Below are 26,744 nucleotides of genomic sequence, written 5' to 3'. Positions count from 1 at the left end.
ACATAAGAAATTATGTTAGGTATTTTAATAGAGTACATTGTAACATGGAAATCTAGTGAATATGTAATATTTGTTGAGATAATAATAAGGAAAACAACTTAGTATCATAAATATTATTTTTTTGCATGTGCAGTGTAGTTTTATTATAAGTTCTATTGTGCACCTTAAATATTTTTTGCCTTTAGAATTTCAGTACAATTTCAATTTTTTTCTTTATAATACGATTTTTGCAGAACAATTTTGCTATGATTTGTACTTCAATTAAACAATACATTATGATTATCAGTGGACCACTATTTATCACTTCCGCTCGCGTGCTTACTCCACTAGAAGTAAGCTTTTTGCACACGTCAGGTAACACTGACATGCACAAACAGCCGTGATAAACTCAATATTACTCGTGCGAAACAGCGCGCCACTCATAATCTGGACCTAAATTAACTGTATATTTTTATTTCAATATTTCATTCATTTGTTTTATATGATTTTTAAACTACAATTTGTAATGTTTGCATCACCTTCACATTCTTAAAGGCAGGGAACATCCCTTTGCGAGTCACACTGTAATCAAGATAAACACAGCCTTTAGAGATGGACAGGGGCTTCAAAGTACTAATAAGATTTATTAGAAAATCTTACAAGGCCGGAGAGATTTAGATAATTGGGCCTATGGTCTTCTGGTGTTGTTGTCCCTTACAGATCCACAATATAGATCCCAACCATACCTTTTGGAAAGCCCAGTGTTCTACTATCACAAATACTGTTTTATACACAGATTGAAGTTATTTCTAAATGGAAGTTGAATTGGGGTTAAAAAGAATAACTATAAAAACTATCACCATTTTGTACATAAGAACACAATAAAGCAATTGTATTAAATGACGATGTTGAGTAACAGGTATATATGTAATAGATCCCTCCTCCTAATAAAACTTGGCCAATCAAGGACCTGAAGTGCTGAAACTGTGACAATTAGGGTAATTGCAATAAAAACAATAGTGTAATACCCACAGTGCACAAAATATACATATATCATTCATAACAAACCAATTGGATGAGTAAAAAAATCATTTTATTAAAGTTATCTTACAGTCTTTATCTTTGTACTTATGCCAGTAAACGTGTCTCTAGAACTCCGCCCACTTGGGGACTGTACAAACAAAAAGCTGTATAACAGTTCCGGTACATCCAGCAGAGCAATGAGGCAATTGTAATCAAATAAAAATTAAGGTCACTCTTTGACTCATGAATACTATGATTCTAAAAATAAGAATTCTTCAACACCAAGTGATAAATTGCCACATTGAACTTATAAAAGAAAAATTATTTAAAATGTTAAATTAAAGTGAAAAAGTGCTTTTCCCACTCAAATATTGTTTTGGGGTGTAATTAGGTACAAGTGATGTTATAAACATGACATGGCCTATCAAGTAGCTGATCAAATCTATCAGAATAAACCTTGATCAGTAGCTTAAAAAAGATTGAGGCCATTAAACAAAAGCAGAAATAAGGTGGATATTGAAGTAAACTGGGGGGGGGGGGGGGGGGGGGGGAGGGGGTAAATCTCTATCTTCTGATTTAACAAAGAACAAAACTATAACATAAAGAAAGTAAAATGTAAGACTCACCATACCCCCTGTCTCGGCTGCTGAAAGCTGGACCAAAGCAAACTCATGAGTGATGCATCTTGTTGCTCATTATTGATCTAGTAGATCCCCTAAATTCCCTCTCTTCAAACAAAAACCTATCTGAGCATAAGAAACTTCCGCCCTTTAGGTGTCTTTAATTAGAAAATCTTATGTGGAGAGAGTAGGGTAGACAACTACAATATGTTATATGTGTTTAGCTGTAGTGAAGGTTAATAGCCCCCTTGCATATTTAGTTGTTAGATTAATAATGGTTTTACCATAAAGTAAGGTTACATTTTAGCTATCAACATGACTACTATGGATGTAATCTCTGAAATATACTTTAAATAATTCAATAAAACCATACTTTATATTGATCAGTAATATACATAAACTATATGAGAGAAAAGAGTATATAAACATAACATCTTATTATCTGACTGATGACTAAGGTTCATCTTGAAAAGAACATGTAAACAATAAGTCTGCCCTGCTGAATCCTAGAACTAACAACGATTATAACCAAAACACTGATACTCTCACCTACTTCCAACCTATGAAGGGCCAGCGCACACAGGTTAGTAAGTATCATGGTATATTCAATTAAGGTTGTTGATAACTATCTGTAGGTTAAAATTGATGTTTTGATATGCTGTCCGGTGTTGAAGACCATTATAGACCTACAGTCTAAAGGTGACACTATGACCCTGTGAAATATATTTTTAATTTTAAAACTGCAAAAAGGAACAAGGATGGATCAGCTCATGCTGATAAAAAGAGAAGAGAATTAAATTAATTTAAAGGTTGCATTAAATAATAACATTTTATTTGCTATTGTATGAAACTATTTTATTTCTATGGTGAACATTGTTATATTTAGCAGAGTTAAAATAACTTAAAATTAAAGGGACACTGAACCCACATTTTTTCTTTTGTGATTCAGATAGAGCATGAAATTTTAAGCAACTTTCTAATTTACTCCTATTATCATATTTTCTTCATTCTCTTGGTATCTTTATTTGAAATTCAAGAATGTAAGTTTAGATGCTGGCCCATTTTTGGTGAACAACCTGAGTTGTCCTTGCTGATTGGTGGATAAATGAATCCACCAATAAAAAAGTGCTGTCTAGCGTTCTGAATAAAAAAAAAAGCTTAGATGCCTTCTTTTTCAAATAAAGATAGCAAGAGAACAAAGAAAAATTGATAATAGGAGTAAATTAGAAAGTTGCTTAAAATCACATGCTCTATCTGAATCACGAAAAACAAAATTGGGTTCAGTGTCCCTTTAAATGTTTTTTTTTTAATTGGTTTGACAAAATATCTGTAACATAATCCCATATTGAACTACATTTCTGAAAGGAAAATTAGAGTTAAAATTAAACTTTAATGGTTCATACAGAGGATGATATTTTAAGAGACTTTTTAATTTACCTCTTATCAAATTTATTTTGTTATCTTTGTATCCTTTATTGAAAAGCATACCTAGCTTGAGAGCTATTTGTTGATTGGTGGCTGCACACATATGCTTCTTGTCTTTGCCTCACCAGGTGCCAGTAATGCATTGCTGCTCTGGTGCTGACTTTAAGTATGTGTTTAACCCATTTTCAGGGATTAAACACATAGTTATATACAAGTAAAATCACAATAATAAAATGTTCTAACAAATTAGAGCATTTTCTTTCTGCACTTTTACCTCCTTTAAATAGCACCTTAAAGGGACAGTCAATAAATTAAACTTTCATTATTCAGATAGGACTTTTAATTTTAATTGACTTTCCAATTTACTTTTATCATCAAATTTGCTTTTTTCTCTTGGTATTCTTAGTTTAAACTAAACATAGGTAGGCTCATATGCTAATTTCTAAGCCTTTGAGGGCTGCCTCTTATCACATATTTTAAAATCTCTTTTCAACACAAAGAGACAGAAAGTACACGTGGGCTATATAGATAACACTGTGTTCAGGCACAGGGGGTTATTTAAGATCTAGCACAATACAATGCTAAATTTAAGACAATAGATAATAAACAGTCACAGTCATGTGATCAGGGGGCTGGAAGAAGGTTCCTAGATACAAGGTAATCACAAAGGTAAAAAGTACATTAATATAACTGTGTTGGTTATGCAAAACTGGGGAATGAGTAATAAAGGGATTATCTATCGCTTAAAACAATAACAATTCTATGGTTGACTGTCCCTTTAAAAAACAGAAACCAGATGGCCATTTTGCATTACCCACTTCTGTGTATATATATATGTTTAGGAATGACATGCTTTAATTTACAACAGACCCTTACACAGTAGTTAAGAGGGGATTCTAATATCCTGCACCCTTTAAGCAACTCTTTACACTAGAATTAATAAACCAACAAAACTGAAAAATTCCTACAGCAACAAAGAGTAAGGTTATAGCTTGTAAAACTACATTTATTTTCTCTTCTTAAATTTCAAAGCATAACCATATTTATTTGTTATACAAGTCTATAAATGGTAGCACCAAATGATACACATCTGTTTTCCTAAGGGATCACTGGAGTCATTAAAGCAATAATAATTGTAATGTAGCTATTGCGCTATTAATCTAGCAGACTACTGATTGTACTCACACAGGCCAGCAGTCAGGTCAAGAGCAAGGGTTTTGTGGTATTAATGCGACACAGCACTTGCTAACCATTTGTTCCTGTGTAACTATAATTTCTTCAGTAAATGCCATCTGTTGCACAGTAAGATATTGTGTCCCTTGTAATTGTCGACTAATTGATGTTTACAGAGTACGCTAAATATAATATCCTTCAGGTTGGTTTCCATCTGATCAAAAATGGATGGTACCAAATGATGCATGCTATTTTCTGACTTGTATTCATTACATTGGCTAAAATAACCAAACAGTTGATGAAAAGTTTGCATGAGAGAAATAACAACTGAGAATGATTTACCAAGTAAGTTTACTCATTTGTTTTACCTCATAAAAATAAGTAATTACTAATCTTTTGCCAGTAACTTAAAGTGATGGTAAACTTGACAGTATTAGAATGGCACTACTTGATAAAAAGTAAGTTACAGCTTGATCAATTAAAGTCCCTGAAAAATATTGCATAGATTCCGGACCTGTTTTTTAAACATGTAAAGTTTACCATTACTTTAATGCAATCTCTAAACTTACCAAAACAAAATAGTGTTTCCCAAAACTTGAATTACAAAAAATAAAATCCAATTAAAACTTAAAACCCCATATACTGCTGGTCTGTAGTACACTATACTCCCAAATAGGGTAAACATTTAAATCCAATAGACAACAAATACAGATAGCGCTCAAAGCGATTTGGGAAATAAGTTATCCAATATTTAATCAGTTCATACCAATCAATAAAAGTCAGATTGGGAGCATGAATATATACAGTTAGAGGGAAATTATTGGCATATGAGAAAACATTGGCTAATTCAGTAATTGAAAATGATCTACACCAGCCTACCCTAAAAGTAATAAATTCACACCTGAAATGGTCACCCTTCTCATTTATGTGGAGAAAAATTGGCGTCAAAATTTTGTATGCAACATCATGTATTTGAGATCACATGCTGTATATTCTTTTAAATTTAAATAAGTGAAGTTTAAGAGTTTGTGATTTATTATTTTATACTTCATGAAGAACCACTTTTTTTTTTTACTTTTAATATTCTAAGACTTATACTTTATTTGTACATTGTCCTAAATATCATCTGCCATTACCCTTATATACAACCAGTTCTGGAATTTATGGAAGAGAAAAGTAATTTGTTACAAACAACAACAATCATAATCTTTTGTAAGTAGAGTGTTCCAAAGCGTGTGCCTATAATGAATATAATTAGGACAGGGGTCATGTGCACATGTCTTACAAGAGCTCCCTCACAAACCTTTTAGTATATCAAGTTCCCCAGAGAGGACAAGGTCAGGATAGGTATGGGTAGAATTTACACTGGACATAAACAATACGTTTAACCTTAGGGCATTTCATGGTGTAGTTTGCTAGCTCAACTTGTGTTACATATTTAGGAACGTGTCAGGAATCTAAGGTCACACAGAAAGACAGTTGTGTGGCCCACTTTAAAAAAAGATATTTTATTGTTTTTAATTTTAGAATTGTCTCCCATTTATATGATGTCCATAAGTCAATGCTGTGATGCACATTAACATGATTAAGTTCAGAATCCTATGATACTGAAACATTAATCAGAATGCTCTTTGAATGAGGGAGTTGGATAAATCACATTATTTTTCTTTGCCTTTTAGGGGGTCAGAAACATCTCTCTTTGGTTCAGTGATTTAGCAGCTGGTCCTTATACCATTACAAAATGTCTTCTCTACTGGATATGACAGAATTTGGAGAGGCTGCTGATTATCTGAGGAAGAGTGATAATGAGCTGATGAAGCTACAGACCATTCCATTTGATGGTAAAGTGAACTATTCTGTTTGAAATGCTGCATATTATAAACACCAACATTAACTTTCTTTTCCTGAAATTCCTGTACTATATTAATAGAAAAATTACTTCTATATAATTATCAGAAATACAAAAACTTTTACAGTGTTCACATCTAAATCCCAAAGTATTCAGCTACTTGTTCACACATTTTTATTTATTATTATTCTAATCAATTAATATTTATGTAGACTTTGTTTTAATATTAGTAAAGTTATATATATATATATTTTAAAAAAACAACAACAACAAAATGTATACTTAATGTTTTATTATTTTTTAAGGCAAGAAAAAAGCTTGGATTCCAGATGAAAAAGAAGCTTACATTGAAGTTGAAATAAAGGATTCCTCTGGGGGCAAAGTCACTGTGGAAACCAAAGATAAAAGGGTAAACATAGGTGTTATATCATTTGGATATAAGGTAGAAGATGCCAATGATCAACCTCCTTAAAGATGATCATAGAACATCTACCTATATGGGCTCCATTGAATAGACATTTTCTGTGTAAAAAATGTGTTTGTTGTACGTTCCCTAGAGAGCCCAAAAAGCAAATGCAGTAGTATAGGCTTTCTTCAAAATGCTTCAAAAACCAGCTGTGTACTTGTAAAGAGTAACAGACATATTTATTTATATCTCACTCTAGTTGGCGACAATTAAGGGAGATGAGATAAAGATACTTATCAGGATTTAAGGGACAGTTTTACATGCTCTCAAACCATTTGTTTTGTATGTAGCAGTAATTCATTTCTGATATATACTATGTATATATAGAAAAATTACTTTAAACTCCCTTTAAATGTATTGTAGACCCTGTCCATACATGTGTTTCCTGCTCCCGTTGACACTATCTCCTGACATAACTGTTGCTTCATTGAGTACAATATGATTGATGCCATTTTCTCCCGATAGACTCTCACTGTGAAGGAAGATGATATCCAGCAGATGAACCCTCCAAAATTTGACATGATTGAAGACATGGCCATGCTGACTCACCTCAACGAGGCGTCAGTGCTCTCCAATCTGAGGCGCCGTTATGCTAACTGGATGATCTATGTAAGTGACCTTCTTCTCTCGTCGCACCTAGTGTAAAATCACAGTGTTTACCCACATCCTACCCTATCTGTGTTACAGTGACCTGCAGATTGGTTTGTACACATTGCAGAAAAAGAAGTCAGTGTAACAAGAAAGCATAACAAACATAAATCAAACCAATCTTTTCTATAGTATATATATATATATATATTCTTTGTTTCCAGTTCCTTGCTCCTACCAAAGCTATTGCTGGCCATTGCCTTGTGAATGAACACCAGGTTTTGCATTATATTATACTAATAAGATTAGAAGCCACTTGACACTAAACGGAAACAAGAATATAGTAAATAAAGACAGTTTATTAACCATCAATGATAACACCTAGTTCTTGTTATTTTCTCTGCTTAAAGGGATAGGAAACCCCCCCAAAAATATTTTGTGATTACAGAGCATACAATTTAAAAAAAGTTTCCACTTTATTTCTATTATCAAATTTGCTTCATTCCCATGGTATTCTTTGTTGAAGAGATACCTAGGTAGGAATCTGAAGCACTACATTGTATGCTCGATCTGAATTACAAAAGACACATTTTGGGTTTGATATCTTTTTAAAGGGATATGAAACCCCAAAATTTTCTTTCATAATACAGATAGAGCAGGCAATTGTAACCCCTTAACGACCAACAACATACCCTGTACATCGCTGGTCTTTCTATGGGGAGTGTAAACCTCATTCACCAAGATTCACTTGGGGTGGATGCCAGAGGATAAGCGGGTGCCTTCCTTGAACCCCCAGGAAAAACTAATAATGTAGAAGGGTTAATTACATTACATCAGGCTTTACCCACAGCCGCTTATGTCAGGTTACCCGGATTTCTGACTTTACCCGTAACATATATATATATATTAAAATTGTGGTATCTAAGTCTTCTACAGTTTACAGATTAGATCAGTTAGCACATTGTGTTCAGTTTACATTGGAAGTGGTTTTGGGGTGTAGCAGAGTGGGTGGAGTTATGGAAACAATTGAGAGGCACGGTCAATACTACAGTATCCTATTAAATAAATGTTCTGTTGAAAAGGGGACCTGACTTTTTTCCCCCACTAGCAAGCTTAATAGAAAACAGCCAAGAGAACATTTACTTTATAAATACCATTTTGATACCTGTTGTATAGGGCTTACAGAAATATTAGAAAGACTTCTGTGAAGTTGTACGTGTAAATACAAATTAGATTTATAATAATTTAATATTAACATAATATTTTCTCATTTTAAATCCAAGAAGGCACTTCTCACATAACTTGTTTCTTTTTGGGATAAAAAGATTTATTTTTCTAATATATTTTACTAACTATTTTTGTGAAATACTGGATAAACTGTAGCTAAAGTTGCAAGAAAACGTAGTATCAATTTATATTATCGTAAATAAAAGAGATGAGGAAAAAACTCACTCACTACTAGTCAAGTGACACTGTGACAGTCAAAAAACTATTGTAAAGGAACATGAAGTACCAGATTTTTACTCTGGAGCTGAGGACTCTGGGTAAATATATAAAAATGAGCTGCACAACCAAGTATCCGTTTTAAACATAGATCACATCTGAACACATCAGGTGATTGTATCAATTACAACAGGCATATAAGTGCAGCTACCAATCAACAGCTTGCTCCCAGTAGGGCATTGCTGCTTCCCAGCCGACCTAGGTATGCTTTCCAACAAAGGATAACAAGTGAACAAAGCACATTTTATAATACAAGAAAATTGGAAAGTTGTTTAAAATTGCATACTCTGGGGCCTATTTAACAAGGTGCGGACAGACATGATCCGATATTGCGTATCATGTCCGCCGCACATCAATAAATGTCGACAGCGTACGCTGTCAGCATTTATCATTGCACCAGCAGTTCTTGTGAACTGCTCGTGCAATGCCGCCCCCTGCAGATTTGCAGCCAATCGGCCGCTAACAGGGGGTGTCAATCAACCCGATCGTATTGGATCGGGTTGATTTCTTGCGAGTTCTGTCTGCCTCCTCAGAGCAGGCAGACAGGTTATGGAGCAGCGCCAGAAACACGGGGCTTCAAGCTCCCTCTATCTGAATCATTAAATATTTTGGGGTTTTACGTCCATTTAAAATTGGAAATGAATTGTCCAGGCAAAGTTGATATTTGATATTACATTCTGTCCCTTCACTCTGTTGACACATTTTAATATTGTTCTTGTAAACTGGTTGAAGTTTTAAAGTGAAGTTTATTTATGTTAGTTGATGATCCCATTGAAGCCTAAGTATCAGTCTGATGTATGTAAGATAATATATCTATGGGCCTCTTCTGTGTGTTTAAGTTTGTGATGCTAGTTTGATGTAGGCAGCAGCTGCAGTATTTTTCACCTGCTGTTCTCCCTCATCAGACCTACTCCGGACTGTTTTGTGTGACTGTGAACCCATACAAATGGCTTCCTGTCTACACATCCAACGTTGTAGCTGCTTACAAAGGAAAAAGGCGCTCGGAGGCACCTCCCCACATTTATTCCATCGCCGATAACGCATACAATGACATGGTGCGCAGTAAGTATCCTGGTAACAGTATGAACTAATGTTGATTATATTTGTATTGAACTATCTGTGAATCTATTGACTTTGCATTGCCAATTTTTGTATAGATTGTGCTCAAACATTACAAAAAGGTTTAGCATAAAACATAGGAAATTAAGTCCGTCTTCATAGTTATCCTAAAGCTTAATTATGTCTTTGTTTTTATTTTATTTATGAGACACTGTACTGTAAAACAGGTTTCCCCTTAATTGTTTACCAGCTGCAGAGTATAAAATGTATTTAGGTTTATTTGTGTGAAGGAAATAGCTGTTTTTGCTAATTTAAGGCACTACCCATTTATGGACTATATTACATGTGGCATGCACGCCAACTGTAGTGTGCGAATGATAAGGGGTATTTTGCGGCCCTTTGCGCATGACAGAAATAGTGCGCGTATTACGAGATGAAAGTAAACATGTTTGCTTGAGTGCAATGTAATTTAAGAGCACCTGGTTAGAGCAAATTTATAGCTCTGGGTAACTGTTATGCGAGAAAAAAAGTTGCACAAAACACATCAAAACTACATTTAACAGTAGTTACACTCATATTAACACTGTCTGATAAAAAAAAAAATTAAAAAAAGTTATAAAGGCTCAAATATATAAGATCTCAGGTGTTAGAAAAAAAAAAGGCATGCAAAGGGCTTTAACACACATATATATATATACATAAATGCACATGTCTAAATATGTATGTGTGTGTGTATATATATATAGTATATATATTTACTGTATATATATATATGTATGTGTGTACATATGTATTTAGGTGTTTTACTGTATATTTACTGTACATATTTCACATTCCAATGTCCTTTACGTACAGGATTATGGTCCTATTATTGTAAATACATATTTATATATATATATATATATATATATATATATATACACACCTGTTAATCTATTCCTATAGATATATAGGTATAGATATCTAGTTTACAATAACATTATCACATATATATATATATATATATATATATATATATTACATAATAAAAAGTACATTATTTTCTATGTGAAGAACATTGGAATTTAAAATATGCATCAGGGTTCGCAATTTAGGACTAACGCGGTCGGGTTAGTGTACATGAAGAATCTTCAATGTGCGTTATTGAAATATTAAATATAAAACAATATATACATACTGTAATATATATATATACATACAGTATATATATATATATATATATATATATATATTTATATATGTATATATTCAATGGATTATTTAAAATTAAATCAACTACAGAGAAAAAATATGTATACATATTATTTGTATTTAAACCAAGGGTATTGAGGATTAGCAATAGAAAATGAATATTTATATTTAATTAGAAGCTAAAGCACTTGAATGTTTTTTATTTAATACCTTTATTTATTTACTTTTTTGCAGATCGGGAAAATCAGTCTATGTTAATCACGTAAGTAACCTAATAGTAACATATACTTTTTATTTTAAGAAAGGAGATCATTGTTTTTGAGTGCTAATTTGTTTATTGGTACATTTTAGAGCATTTTACCAGTTAGAATGAATTTAATCCCATAAAGACAGACATGGATTGATAGTTTTTCAGCAATGTGTGTTTTGGACTAGTTTAATAAAAAGTACATTCACGTTTAATGTTTTGCTTGTAACATTATATTTTTCGCAACAGCGAGTCACAAAAGTAAGGCTAGAATATAATCCAACTGTAAACATTACAACTGGTAAAAACAACAAAAACCTTTATTATACTAAATAAAGACTTTTATTATTACCAATTGTTAACTTTACATTTGAAATGTAATCTTGTTCTTTGTGCCAACATGATTTTAATTATTAGGACATAAAATCTATATTTCTCACAACAAAGCATTATAAAGTATTTTTTTAAAAAAATCTTAATTCTACCATGAGGGGCTTTACAAAATGGCTGTTTCGAACAGAATTACATTTCGCCCTGGTGTCACATGACATGTTTATTTAAAAATCTAGCACCTTTTTTTCTTGAGTAGTCACAAAGTAAAGGCAGATCAGTATCTTATGTATTTGGGGGGAAATTCATATAATGACCCATATATTGTTATAAACACTTAAACGTATATAAATATTTTTTTTCTGTATCTCCGTTGAACTAAAAGCAATTATTTTGTTTCTGGTTAACATTTATGGTTTATAGGGTAGTATAGGCTGTTCACATTTAGGCTGCTTAATTTACAAAGGCTAAATTAAGGTCCGTACACTAGTGGTTATCATTCACATTTCCAGCCAGCACTATTACCTAAGATGGTAAACTAGAGACATACAGCATTAAAATACTTGGCTATTATCCTTCAGCAGCTATTTCACTATCATTGCCCATAGCCTTTGTTATCTGGAGCCCCTGTATAATGCCAGACGTTCTATTCATAGCTACTAAATCACTCTGGAACAATGGAAAAGCATAGCCTTAATATAGAGCTCTAGATTTATCAGCATTATCAGTCCAAGTAACATTACACTCCCAGGGATTTTTGTTTAAAAATGTCAATGCATTTCACAGGCACTCTAATGTAGACGCTTGATAAAGATGACTTATCTCTCTGGCTTTGCACTGTTCCTAAAATTGTTAGTTACACTCTGTACCTCACACAGTGAAACAGTAATCACTCTTTTAGTTACCTACAATAATTACAGTCAGTTAGGTCACTGTAAAATAAATAGGGCTATTTTATGTGACTTTTTTCCCTCTAATACACACACATTTTAGTTATTACATTTACAACTCTACATTTTTTTACAAGGTTTTTTTTTGTTTTAATATCATAAATGATGCCAGAAAACAATATATGTGCGATTACAAAAAGTAAATTTGCAGACAGTTAAGAGAGTACAACAAAATAATCCTAGGTAGTAAATGTGGATTTATGTATTTTAAAGGTAAAATAAAAATAAGGTACAATAGTGGCTTTCATACAAGTCTATTACACTCTTTTTTGCCTACAGTATCTTGTTACAGAACATTTTCTGTTAGTATATACTTTCTTTACCATTATGTGTATTCTCATGATGTTGTCTCTTTCCAATTGTATAATGTCCCAGTGTTCTCTTTATCACAGTCTGCTGTCTCATTGTGTGTGTCCTGTCTCATTTATCTCCTATTTCATAGTGCACATGCCAATGCAATGTATGCTTTCTACCTCTGTATATCCTCTGTTGCAATTTATCCTATGTCCACAATGTTTCCTCAATAACCATGAGGTTTACCTATAGAGCTGTGACTTTCCAATTGACATGTGTAATGGGAAAAGTCAGGTGAAAACAGTTAATTATTGCCATGTCAAGTCAGTCAAAAGTCCAGCTATCCACATAAATATGTTAAAAAAACTTAACCAATATTTGAATAACTTTAAACGTAACTGAGTTTAACTGACTTCTAAACCTCAGTTTATTAGACCGATCTATAGATTGTGTGCAAAATATTTACTTAGTTTGAAACATTAAACTTTTGCAGTCCATTGAAATTGACTTGTAATCAGACTTATTAGTCAGCACACAGCTGGCTAATAAATGCATTTATTAAAATATAATGCACTGATAGTGTACTCAAATACAATAATCTTATAACATGTAATAGCATACAATTATAAATGAATTAAAAATTACATGATATTAAAATAATTTTAGAGTTAAATATTTAGTTATATTACTTGCATTAACTTAAAGGGACACTGAACCCAATTTTTTTCTTTCGTGATTCAGATAGAGCATGACATTTTAAGCAACTTTCTAATTTACTCCTATTATCAAATTTTCTTAATTCTCTTGGTATCTTTATTAAAAATGCAAGAATGTAAGTTTAGATCCCGGCCCATTTCTGGTGAACAACCTAGGTTGTTCTTGCTGATTAGTGGATAAATTCATCAACCAATACAAAAGTGCTGTCCAGAGTCTAAACCAAAAAAAATCTTAGATGCCTTCTTTTTCAAATACAGATACCAAGAGAACGAAGAAAAATTGATAATAGGAGTAAATTAGAAAGTTGCTTACAATTGCATACTCTATCTGAATCACAAAAGAAAAAAATTGGGTTCAGTGTCCCTTTAATAATTTAGTATTATTACATTTTAAATGTAGTATTATGTTATTTAAGTAAACTGTTATTGTATTTTACTGAATATGTGTATTTAAATGTCTGAATATATCTACAACAATCAGGGATTCGGGTGTTTGCATTATATGTAAATATTTTCCAGATTGGCCTAATAATGATTGATACAAGTATATTGCAAATGTGTTTTACTACATACAGTATAACTAAACATTTTTTTATTGCAATCTCAAGGTGTTTCATTCTTAACTGTAGCAAGTCAGTACACAAATATCAGAAAGCTTAAAACTCCCTAGGCATTTGACAAGTTTATTGTAGATTGATGCTTGGAGAATAGTCAACTTGCTTTCATTTTGTTTTTCTTTTTTTACAAGGGTGACCTCAACTTAATCTGAACCAACTTGGCCTGTGCAAGGTCTTTGTAAAGAATGACTTTACAATCAACTTGTATTTTAAAAATAGCTGACCTATTGGTTCATAGTTGGTGCAAACTAGGATGGTTGTGAATAGACCTCATTGTACTTTTTGACCCTGTGCTCCAGCAATGTGATTTGTGTCTCAGTGTGCTATCATAGTGTGTGTGTTCCTTTTCACAATTATATAATCCTAAAAACAGTTTATCTATTAGTTTAGTTTGTGTAATGACTATGGAAAGATAGATATTTGTCAAATCACATCCATCTTCGTTGTTTCTTAAATCCACATTAGTACAGATGTAGCTGCTTTGTAAGTTCACATTCCTCCCTAGGTAAATACTGATCATCATATGCGTTTGTCTCTTTGAAAAGAACAGCTAATGAGCATTTACATTTGTCTACATCTGTATTGTAATCTTGTCTTTAGCATTTACTTCCATCTCCTTCCTTCATTTACCAACTGAAATATTTTTGTTACCCAAAGTGGAGAATCCGGTGCAGGCAAAACTGTAAACACGAAACGTGTAATTCAGTACTTTGCCATAGTGGCTGCCCTTGGGGAAGGGATCGGGAAGAAGAGCGTAAGATAATGTCTTTGGAAACGCTGCCCATTTTTGTGATTTATATTTTTAACTTCTCTTGCTTTTTTTCTTCTTTTTTTTTCTTCATTCTTGCTTTTTTTTCTTCGTTTTAGATGTGTTTTTCATTACCCTGTAACATTCTGGCTGGCAAATGGAAAACATTTAACACCTCCCCAGCTGTTTATGGTTCACAATTGGAATATTATCCTTTTTTCCCCAAGATACATCAATAATTTGTTATCTCTGGGTTTCTAGTCTAAACTGCACTTCTGCCCCTTAGATAACCAAGAGAATGTCTAAAGGTCACAACCTTATCACATCTCATAATAATGTCACATCTCATGTCAGATTTCTTGGTCACATCACAACCATTTTTATCATGATGATTCTGGTCCCTTCACCTACTCTCTTGACAGTGAAAGTACAAATTGTCATAACACATCTCATGGACAATTAACATACACAACTTGCTGATCAAATTACATTGTTTGGCCAAGTTATATCTCCAAATCACATGACACTTCCCTATCAACACATATCTCCTAATTATGAAATATCCTCTTATCACAACACAGATCTAAACTATGAGATACCCATCTTGAGATAAATGAGTTTTTAATTTATGTCATATCATAGAGACATGTTTCAAAAAATGATATAAAACATATATTTAGTCTCCCAATATCCCATCCTAAAACCTATTGTAGAAAATCATAATGGGAGAAATAAGGACACCAACAATTACATATGATGGAACTTTAATATATATTGCCATAATCCAAGCATTAAGCTAACTAATTGCAGCTAATAGGAAGAGCTGTTTCAAGAGATCATGGCTCATTATCATTCATAAGTCTTCATCTGTATAAGACTATAAGACTTGTTAAAGACAATGAATGAAAAGGTTTAAGAGCCCACTTATTAAATGCCATGCCAACATCAGCTGGATACTAGGCTTTTTTTTTGCTTCCACCTACTAAGTATTTTTTAAAAAACATTTTTTAAACAAATGCTACATTTATTGTTTATTCTTTGCTTTTACCTTGTTTCTTACTATTTTTCTACCACCTGCATATTCTTTTTCACATAACTTTTGTTTATTCAGTAATTCCATTCTGTAACTTCATTTCCATTTTTCCTCCAATTTTCATTCTAATTAAAATGGTTTTTATTTTTCCTTCTTTTTTCTCTTGTGCAGATATCATTTTTGAATTTTTGATGTGTTTTAAATACTTTTTTTTTGTCTTTCTTTTGTTTAACAAGCTCCCTTTCTATCCTTTGCTTTTCTAAATGACTTAATTGCCTCTTGATCCCAGGTTTGATCCTAGTTTAAAACAAATACATTGGATTTTAATTTTGTGAGTTCATTGTGATCATCGTGGCTTTGTAAACTGAAGTTTTGTGAGTTGATTCAATTTTAACAGGCTCACTGGAAATGGTTTGTGTCACATAGAGATTCATTATGTTTCTTTTTCTTTTTTTCTAGCAAGCTCCAGCTACAAAAACTGGGGTGAGTTACGAGCACAATTGCTTATTTACCCCATTTACTCTTATACACCCTCAAACATGTTGATTTGATAGAATGGACTGAAAATTTAAACATCTCACTGCATTCTATGCTCTGTGATCATTGGGAGAGCTAGCCTGGACCTCTAACCTGTCTGTCATTTCCGCACTGTGGGTTTGTGTAGACTGTTATTGGCATTAGCATATTTTGCCTGGGCATAAACTTGACATTTATACATAAAATTACATTGTATGATACAGCAACTGTACCTTTAAACATGTCAGTAACATTTGTACATTGTGTAACTAGTATGTAATTGACCTTTAGGTAATGATTGTTGCATACTGTGGCCTTAGCATGGACTATGCCATCAAATACATCACTGCCATTAGTGTGATGTGGACATAATATGATATGAGTCCATAAACTTGCTAATCTCATTAATATTTATTTGTATTAAAAAAACCAACAAGACCTAAAGGCTAGGTACTCTCAGTATTACCAGCCCAAAAATAATCCTAACACAAGGCACACTAAATGGTAAGAAATACTTAATACTTCATTACAGACACAAACTGCAGTGTTTCATTTTTATAGCTTTAGAGAAACTCACTGCAGTCTGTTTATTACTGCTAATTTATCAAACCATGAATTTAACCCTTAAACATTTTACTGCCTTTAGTATGATCTTGTACTATAATACTATAATAGGGTGACCAGATCTGAGTGGGAATAAAGTGGCACTTCATCGACAATACAGAACACACACAAAACAAAGGATGAATCATGTGTATATATAGTAAATAACATGTTTATATATTTATTACCTTCTGTGTCTCTACTGACAGCTAGTGGTGCTTGTGGGAAGGGCCTGTGAATTTTCTACTCAGGTTGCCTCCTCTTGATAAGACAGGATCAGCTCTGTCTCTACTTGATGCTCAGCTCTGTCTCTCCACTTCTTCTGTTGCTCAGCTGTCTCTCCACTTCTTCTGTTGCTCAGCTGTCTCTCCACTTCTTCTGTTGCTCAGCTGTCTCTCCACTTCTGTTGCTCAGCTGTCTCTCCACTTCTTCTGTTGCTCAGCTGTCTCTCCACTTCTTCTGTTGCTCAGCTGTCTCATTGCTTCTTACTGCTCAACTCTTATCTTTTCACTTCTTTTACTCACTGCTTTATATCTCCATTTTTTACTGCTAAGGGAAGCTCTGTCTCTTCACTCGCTCAATGCTGCACTGTCTCTTCACTCACTCAATGCTTCTCTGTCTCTTCACTCGCTCAATGCTTCTCTGTCTCTCCAGTCTCCACTTGCCCAATGCTCTTATGTCTCTTCACTTGTTCCTCACAAGCCGCCCACCTCTGCTTCTGCCCCCCGCTCTAATCAGAGAAAAGCAAAAAGACACACAGAGTGGACCATGCCCCCCAAACATGTCCATCACCGCAGTCTGCAGAGAAGTTTAGTCCCAGCTGCAGGGCTGCAATAAAAATAACTGTGCAAGCGCTGTGTACAAATAGAGCATACGATGGCCGCAGTTAATTAAAATAAAAGCAGCCACTGTGACTGCTACTACTAATATTAAAAAAACAATACACACTACTACCAATGTTAAAATAAAAACAGGACATTTTGCCAGAAATTTCTGGGGACAATAGGACAGAGTATGAAAAAAAGTGACGTCTGGTCACCCTATACCAGTGATGGCAAACCTTGGCCCTCCAGATGTTTCAGAACTACATTTCCCATGATGCTTGTCTGGACTTCAGAGTGTCTAAGCATCATGGGAAATATAATTCTAAAACATCTGGAGTGCCAAGGTTCGCCATCACTGCCCTATACTATAAGAGACTGCAGTCTTAAAGGGACACAGCACTGTGAAATTGGTTTCCAATGACTTGGTATACCAGCTGCAGAGTATTAAATGTATGGGAAATATACACTTTATATTTATTTTGGAATATGAAATAGCTTCTCTTCCTCAGTGAAACCACAGCCCATTTAAAGGGAGATCAAACCCAAAATGTTTCTTTCATGATTAAGACAGAGCATACAGTGTTAAAAAAGTTTCAGTTTTATGTCTGTTATCAAATTTGCTTCACTGTCATGGTATTCTTTGTTGGAGAGCATACCTAGGTGGCTAGTATGCTTGTCTGGAGCACTGCATGTCAGCAATCACTGCTGTCATCTAGTGCACTTGCAAATGTATAACATTGTTAAAAATATCCTTGCAAAACTGCTGCCATATAGTGCTCCAGAGATATATATGTATACCAAGAGAACAAAGACAATTTGATAAAAGAAGTAAATTGGAAACTTTATTTTTTTTTAAAAATCTAAAGAAAAACAACTGTATGCTCTATATGAATATAAAAAAAACCTGGTGGTTTTCATATCCCTTTAAATATGTTGAGCTTGCAGAAAGAGCAGATCTTATCTCTTTCTCTGCACCAGAGGTACCTCTCCCACATCCTTCTGGGCTGCTGCTACCTATTAGCTACATAGCTTTTCTATAAAGAATACATCCACATACATTTTTTCAAAATAGGTGATGGTTTTCATAGACAACAGTGGCTATTTCAAATACAAAATTAAAGTAAAGGAGTTATTTGCTAGACAAATTTGTTTTTACTAAAGGAACATTGTTTATTATCCCTTTAAGGGGAGAAAAATTTACAGTACAATTCCACTTTGGTTATCTTGCGATCTCTGCTTTGTTAATAAAACAAAACTCCTAGCTCACATACATTATTTGTCCTAATTTGCAGGGAACACTAGAAGACCAAATCATTGAGGCTAATCCAGCAATGGAGGCTTTTGGCAACGCCAAGACTCTGAGAAATGACAATTCATCACGTTTTGTAAGTAATTTCTTTTTTTCTAGAAATGCATTACCTTTAGTATTTAAAGGGACATCATATCTATATGCAAAATCACTTGAGAGTGATGCGGCATAACTGTAAAAAGCTGTCAAGAATATATCACTTGAACATCTCTATGTAAAAATGATATGTTACCTCAAAATTACTTCAGCTTACAGTAGTAATTGCTCTGTGAACAGTTATCCTTCAGCTACTCTCAGCTGCATGTTGAAGAAACAGCCAATCAGCTTCATCACTGCTGATGTTAAAGTTACTGTGATCTCATGATATTTCACTGAAAGCTCAATTAATTTGTCTAATTTATTTGGCAAATGTTACTTTTAACATGTTATTATTTTATCTGGAACCTTTCAATGTGGCACTTTTTCACATTGATATACTTTACCTGATATATTCAATCTCACAATCCTTTATCACACTCTATAGGGCCGATTTATAAAAGCTTCAATCGGCCCCAATGCATCTGTTTCTGCACGAGACTTCAGGCTCGCTGGTAACAGGAGTTAAAGGGACACTCAATCAAAATTAACCTTTCATTGTTCACATAGAGCATGCCATTTTAAAAAACTTTCCAATTTACTTACATTAACTAAATGTGCACAGTCTTTTTATATTTAAACTTTTTGAGTCACCAGCTCCTACTGAGCATGTGCAAGAATAAGTGTGTATGCATTTGTGAATGGCTGATGGCTGTCACATGGTACGTGTATGCATTTGTGATTGGCTGATGGCTGTCACATGGTACAGGGGGAGTGGAAAAAGACATAACTTTAAAAATTATCAGAAAAAAAATCTACTACTCATTTAAAGTTCAGACTAAGTGCTTTTGCATTGTCTTGTTATCTTGCAATTGTTGATTATGCAAATCTACTGTGTTGACTGGTCTTAAGACCGCTGCTCCTTAACTCGTCCTCCACCTCTAAAGCGGCAGACAGCAATCAGCCCGATCGAATACGATTGGGTTGATTGACACCCCCCTGCTAGCACCCGAATCTGCTTATGCAATGATAAATGCTGACAGCGTATGCTGTAGGCATTTATCGATGTAGGGCGGACATGATCTACTGCAGCGGTTTATGTCCGCCCTAACATGATAAATTGGCCCCTGTGTCTAAAATCTACCACAGTGATTTCACTAGAGTGAATGTTCATCAAGGCATTTAAATCAAAATTAGAGGTAATTTCTTGTAGACCCATTATACCCAGTGGTACAGATACCCCAGACATTAGGCTATAGATGAAACTTCTTTCATGTAAATGAACCAGCTGGCAAAGAAAACAGGCAGCAGTCTGGCAAAGAAAACAGGCAGCAGTCTTAGAGACACATCTGGCCCTGCAACATAAAGTGGAAAGTACTGCTCTATAGTTTTTGTTTATTTGCTACCACATCTTACAAGAGAACCAACAGACCCATTTTGGAGTAATAGAACCGTATATATAGGCATTGAAAATAAAAAAAATGTGTCCATTGCTCATCCCTATCAGAGCTCAGAAGCAATGCTGTCTGATGCTGCTGTGTATATTTGTTATTAAATGGTTTATGTGCTTTGTCTGAGCTTATTAAGTTATATTTCACAGGGGAAGTTCATCCGAATCCAGTTTGGGCCCACAGGAAAATTGGCTTCTGCTGATATAGACATCTGTAAGTACATTTGTGAAAACTTGCACACCAAAGATGAAACATAGTCCTAAAATGTGCTTTTTAATTTATACAAAACGGTGGTTCTAGACCATAAAAATCTGGGTGCTACCAAAGGTTGCCACAGAATAACATATCAATGTTAGATGGTGGCACTAATGAGGGGTTTTCTTAATACTTATTCCTGCTTTTCTGATTCTAAACGCCTTCACTGATTAAATGTTATTGTCTTATTGTCCTGGGAAGAACATAGAAGAAAAAAAAGTATCTGCCCTGCAAATATATGGCTGTTGAAAACTTTTTTTCTGAATATGCAGGATTGATTGGGGGTGCTTAGCACCAGTAGCCCAATAGAACTGCCACTGTTTACATGCAATTAGTTCTTAAAAATATATCCTAGTTATGCTCACCACTCACTGATTGAGTGTATATTACTATATTAAATATCTAAGTAATTAGGTGAAGACTTTTGTAGAAGGGGAGGTTTGGGAGATTCTAAATTATTTATCCTTGGCTGAAATCAATATTCACTCCTGAACTGTACAGAGAGAGAGAACAATTGTAGCAGTGCACACAAGTACATAGGTAATCAATCCAAGTTATCATTGATCAAAGCAGAATACAAGTACTCCACACTGTTTTACTTCAGCATAGAAAATAGTCTAAAAAGGACCTGCGATTAAACAGTCTGCCAGTTGAAGTAACATGAGACTCATCATTCTAAAGAGTTGTCTTATGTTCCCCAAGATGTCACATGACCACAGTAAAAATAGCAATCATATGACCCACTTCACACCAGCGATTTAGAGTACTGAAAGGTGTTATCTAAAAAATCCTGGTACACATAACATTCACACACAAATAGCACCTTATTTGCTAGGAGTTAGACAAACCTTTTAAATTAGGCTTTATAATCATTTAGTTATCATATAATTGACCATTGCAGTTGTGACTAATTTCATAGCTTTATTGGCTGTTATCGGTATAATGCACCATATAATCATATTTGAATACTTTCTTTAACTTGACTTTCTTTTATATCATGTAATTGGCATTTTAATGGGTGAAGTTTAAAAGAAATGCACACAATAAATTAAAAGCAGAACGTGGCAATAATCACACAGAAAGAGACAGAGGAAGATACATTCATGAGAAGTGTGTGAAAGACAATAGGGTGAGGCAGAAAGCGAAACGAGATAAATAGAAAAGGAGAGGCTTCAATACAGAAACAAATAGAAGGAACAAAAACACAGACTAGTGGAGATATTCAGAGTTTCTAAATATGCTGGTGCACAACGAAAGAAATGTAATGGTTTGTTATTTCCTTCAGTGAATATATTGTATTGATGTGTTTTGGTGGAGCATTATGTTACTTTTGGGGTAAAATGTTTCTGTTTATTTTAATGTATGGAAACTCGCTCTGTAAGATGTTGGTTTAAATGTTGTATCGAAAATATGTGTCATCATATCTCTAAAATAGTCGACATTTTTATTTTCTAGATCTGCTGGAAAAATCAAGAGTTATTTTTCAGCAACCTGGAGAGAGGAGTTATCACATCTACTATCAAATTCTGTCTGGAAAGAAACCAGAGCTTCAAGGTGAGATAAAACCAGCACTTCACAAAATATGAAAAAGCTTTTATTTAAAAAATGTAACGGTCATACTTGCCCCTATCTACCTGGATAGAAGGGAAATTAAAAAAATATTAAATATAAAATAATGTAACAACTTGCATAGGTGTAAGAGAAAGCCCTGCCATTTTACAATAGAGCATGCAGTATGGATTCTCATTGTACCACCATTGTGTCACAAAAAAACACCTTAAGGCCCAGGGAGGCCAGTGTAGCGAGGGGGTTAAATGGGAATGCGGGTAACATCTATTTGATTGGTCTGGGACACTACTGATTTAGTGTCCCTTATAATATCTTGTTTAGTTCTTGTTCTGCTGGACAGTCATCTCGAGGGTCTATCTATTCACTCTTATTTTGGTTACAGGGTATAAACCTTAGATAGATAATCATGTATGTAGTAGACATTCAACATGGACTTTTCTTCTGTGCCACACGCTAAACTGTTGTGGAGGGTCTTTTTCACTTTGGTCCTTTTCTACCATTATACTTTTGTCATACAGGGATGTCTCTAGTATTATGACCATTCTATATAACTGACAACATTGTATTGTATGATACTTCTATTTTATTAAAACAATTTTGTAGTATTGGCCTTAGTAACTTACAGGGCACCAGTCACCAGTTTGTTGCAGAAAGGGTTAACTGACCCTTTCCACCTTAACCAGTTTGTCACAGTCTAGTCACTCCAGGCAAGTCTGTGACTTTGTTCAGTTGGTGCAAGGGTTAACAAACACTCTGTAGTCTGTACTGGATCCAGAAAAATGCCAAACCTCCCCTTTAACACCACCCACACTAAACTATCTCTACTGCCACCACTTTAAGATTATTATGAGGGAAATCTTAAGGAAACCCACAGATTAACAGATTAAAAATTCCAAAACACAATTTAAATCTAAAGTAGGCAAAGAAGGTAGCCATTCCCTTTTTTATGGCACGCCATAAACCACATATTGCAAGCCCTGTCTGAAGTTATAGCATAACTTTTAATTTTAGTTATGTATATATAATTTACCAACCCTTATAAGCGATCTCATTGTGACATCATGTGGATTATTTTGATACGAAAAATGACATGTTTGTCATATTTGGTCATCCTGTAACACTAAATGTTTTAATGCTGTAAACAGTTTTTTTCATGGACCTGAATGTTAAGTTATACTGAACATCAATCAATTTGGTTTTATGAAATTCTCTCTATATATACCTTAAGTTTATCATATATATTGCTTGACTAACCCTCTTTCATTGCACTACAGACATGCTCCTGGTCTCCACAAATCCCTATGACTACCACTTCTGTTCACAAGGAGTAACGACTGTGGATAATTTGGATGATGGAGAAGAGCTGATGCTCACTGATGTAAGCAAAAGCCAAACTTTTTTGTATAAGAAACTCAACGTTTGTTTGGTTACCAGTATTACATTTTGGCTATGTGGAATGTAAAGGAAGATTATGAGAAGTCATGTGCCATTTTTAAATGGAACTATACATAGCTTAGTATAGTAACATTCATTAACATGTGATCTGTCTAAACAGCATGCAATGGATATCTTGGGCTTCAGCCAGGAAGAGAAAACGGGCAGCTATAAAATAGTGGGCGCTGTTATGCATTTCGGAAATATGAAGTTCAAGCAGAAGCAACGAGAGGAACAGGCTGAGACTGACGGCACTGAAAGTGAGTGTGCCTTGTGCAGCTATTGTAATAACTATACAATATCTGACCCATGTGTCCACAAAATAAAATACCGGGTAAACAAAAATATTTGTATTTTGATCCAATATAAAATGGTTAAGTAAGAGAAAAACATAAATCTTACCATCATATATGTAATAAAAGAATAAAAAAAAAAATTAGGAAAAGAAACAAAATATATGTTGTTATTATATTATTAGTGCTTAGGTGCTCTATTTTACTGCATTTAAAGGGACATGAAACACAACATTTTTCTTTCATGATTCAAATAGAGAATACAATTTTAAACAACACTCCAATTTACTTATATTATCTCATTTGCTTCATTTGTTAGGTATCCTTTGTTAAAAAAATAGCAATGCATATGGGTAAGACAATAACACGAGGCATAAAAGAATAATGAAAGAAACATATTGGGTTTCATGTCCCTTTAAGTAATTTATGTTATACATTTTAGCTTTACAAGACATTATATATATATATATATATATATATATATATATATATACACACACTGTATATATACACACAAAATCTTTCAATTTTTCAGATTTCTTGTCTAATATTTATAATATATAGTAATTAAATGTTCACCTGCTTTCTTTCTCTACACATTTTTGAGATTCATGTAATCTCATCTAGTCGTGTACTTGAGCCTTATTATATTCCTGTCTGATATGAAGTTGATTGATGTCAGTGTTGAGAAGGTTTAGCTACCCTTTCAAAATATCTGTGCTTTATACAGGTGCAGACAAGGCAGCCTATCTGATGGGAATCAGCTCAGCAGATCTCATTAAAGGATTGCTCCATCCCAGGGTGAAAATAGGGAATGAATATGTGGTCAAAGGTCAAAATTTGGAGCAGGTAATTATTTGTATACAGATCTATACTTCATATAAGTTTTATAAAAAATATGTAAAAAATAATGTAAGTTATATATTGGAAAATGTAGGATTGTATTTGTGAGCTATGACAGAAGAAATGACCAAAATATCTATATTTAGTTATAATTTCTTAAATCTGGTCTTTCTTTTTTTTCATATTAACGTTTACTTTATTTGGGCAATATAACCTTTCTTATTTCTCAAAGCATTATGTATAGAGTTTTCACATTATCTATTGATGCTCTAGGTGGTGTTTGCGGTTGGTGCTCTGGCTAAAGCTACGTATGATCGGATGTTCAAGTGGTTGGTTAATCGAATTAACAAAACCCTGGACACAAAGCTGTCAAGACAGTTCTTCATAGGAGTTCTGGACATTGCTGGCTTTGAAATATTTGAGGTACTTGTGCAATCATCCTATTGCATAGGCTTATAGGTTATATATCATGTTCTACTGTAACGGGCTACTTAACACAGTAGAAGAGCACAATCAATAAATACATAATAAATAGAAAATGCTAAAGCACTTAGTCTGAATTTCACAACTTAGTTTTGACAAATTTCAAAGACAATCAGGGATCATAGGTTTGCAATAAAATTAATAAATTTGAGAGCATAGGAGTGGAAAGGTGTCATGCAATATAACTCACAGCACCTCACATTTACAGCCCTCTAAATCCCACTGCCCTAGACACAGGCTAAAATAGCCCCCTGAGTACAGGTACTAGTAGAGTCCATTGACAATCTATACTGTAAAATATAGTCAAACTTACAAAGACATCAACACCCCTGATCTATTGCTTTTTTAGGATTTTGGAGGACATTGGGGGACTAAAAAACAAACAGATTTGCATAAAATCCAGCAATGTTTACTAATATTTATGATACCTTCTTTTAAAGTTAATTAGATTTTTGACAAAGTGCAAGGTATATATGGTCATAGAGAAAACCAATTAGCATCAGCAAGATGTCAAGCTATAAGGAATCATGTGGCACTGCTGTGTTTCAAAGTCCATCCAAGAAGAACAAGGACAAGCTAGATGAACCTGTCACTCTAATAAAGAGAGTTAGTTTTCTAGTCAAGCTATGTTTTTTAGCATCTAGACCATATATGACATAGAAATATGTAAATAGACAATTCTGTGGTTTTCAAGGCCTGAGAATGCAAAAAAACAATATTTAAAAAATGAGTTATATGTGGTGGTAGCGTTTTCCTAACTCTGGTTTTTTTTTTTGGGTTTTTTTTGCAGTACAACAGCTTTGAGCAGCTTTGCATCAACTTTACAAATGAGAAACTGCAACAGTTTTTCAACCACCACATGTTTGTCCTGGAGCAGGAAGAGTACAAGAAAGAGGGGATTGAGTGGGTGTTTATAGACTTTGGCTTGGACCTGCAAGCTTGCATTGACTTAATTGAAAAGGTACTGCTTAGTGTGCATATTATACATAGCACCAACATTGTATAGACATAGTTCTTAAGAGGTCTGCAAGGATAAATAAATACTTAAACAAGATATAAGGTAATTTGTAAGTGCTGTGCTGACCAGTAGATCACAACACTGGTGTGTGATTTCCCAGTTTGCTCTTAGCCACTTGTGATAATATATGGATTCAGGTTAACAGAAATGTAAAAATGTGTTTTGCACAAGAATATTCTGCAGCACTACTGTGGTCTCAAGTAAAAACAAGCGCGATTCAGCACAAGAATATCAATACTTCTGTTAATAAGGAAGATCAA

The 26,744-nt window shown here is 33.9% G+C and overlaps 1 protein-coding gene across 2 annotated transcripts in view; it reads left to right on the top strand.

Moving 5' to 3' along the window:
• Positions 1-26,744, top strand: part of MYH7B (myosin heavy chain 7B) — a 66,556-nt gene that overhangs the window by 9,291 nt on the left and 30,521 nt on the right. Inside the window, exons 2-16 of one of the 2 annotated variants that reach the window (XM_053696909.1) lie at positions 5,900-6,061; positions 6,375-6,478; positions 7,001-7,144; positions 9,532-9,688; positions 11,111-11,138; positions 14,688-14,784; positions 16,271-16,294; positions 19,047-19,139; positions 20,739-20,802; positions 22,300-22,398; positions 23,688-23,791; positions 23,969-24,107; positions 24,871-24,989; positions 25,257-25,406; positions 26,257-26,427. In XM_053696909.1, the coding sequence (XP_053552884.1) occupies positions 5,962-6,061; positions 6,375-6,478; positions 7,001-7,144; positions 9,532-9,688; positions 11,111-11,138; positions 14,688-14,784; positions 16,271-16,294; positions 19,047-19,139; positions 20,739-20,802; positions 22,300-22,398; positions 23,688-23,791; positions 23,969-24,107; positions 24,871-24,989; positions 25,257-25,406; positions 26,257-26,427 (1,593 nt within the window). In that variant the 5' untranslated portion in view covers positions 5,900-5,961. Of the gene's footprint in view, positions 1-5,899; positions 6,062-6,374; positions 6,479-7,000; positions 7,145-9,531; positions 9,689-11,110; positions 11,139-14,687; positions 14,785-16,270; positions 16,295-19,046; positions 19,140-20,738; positions 20,803-22,299; positions 22,399-23,687; positions 23,792-23,968; positions 24,108-24,870; positions 24,990-25,256; positions 25,407-26,256; positions 26,428-26,744 lie in introns of those variants that run through there. The other variant, XM_053696952.1, reaches the window with a different exon arrangement.

The sequence above is a fragment of the Bombina bombina genome, chromosome 1 (genome assembly GCF_027579735.1).
Source record: "Bombina bombina isolate aBomBom1 chromosome 1, aBomBom1.pri, whole genome shotgun sequence".
Classification (NCBI taxonomy): domain Eukaryota; kingdom Metazoa; phylum Chordata; class Amphibia; order Anura; family Bombinatoridae; genus Bombina; species Bombina bombina.
The sequence above is the reverse complement of the archived record's forward strand: the minus strand, read 5'-3'. Positions and strand labels throughout refer to the sequence as shown.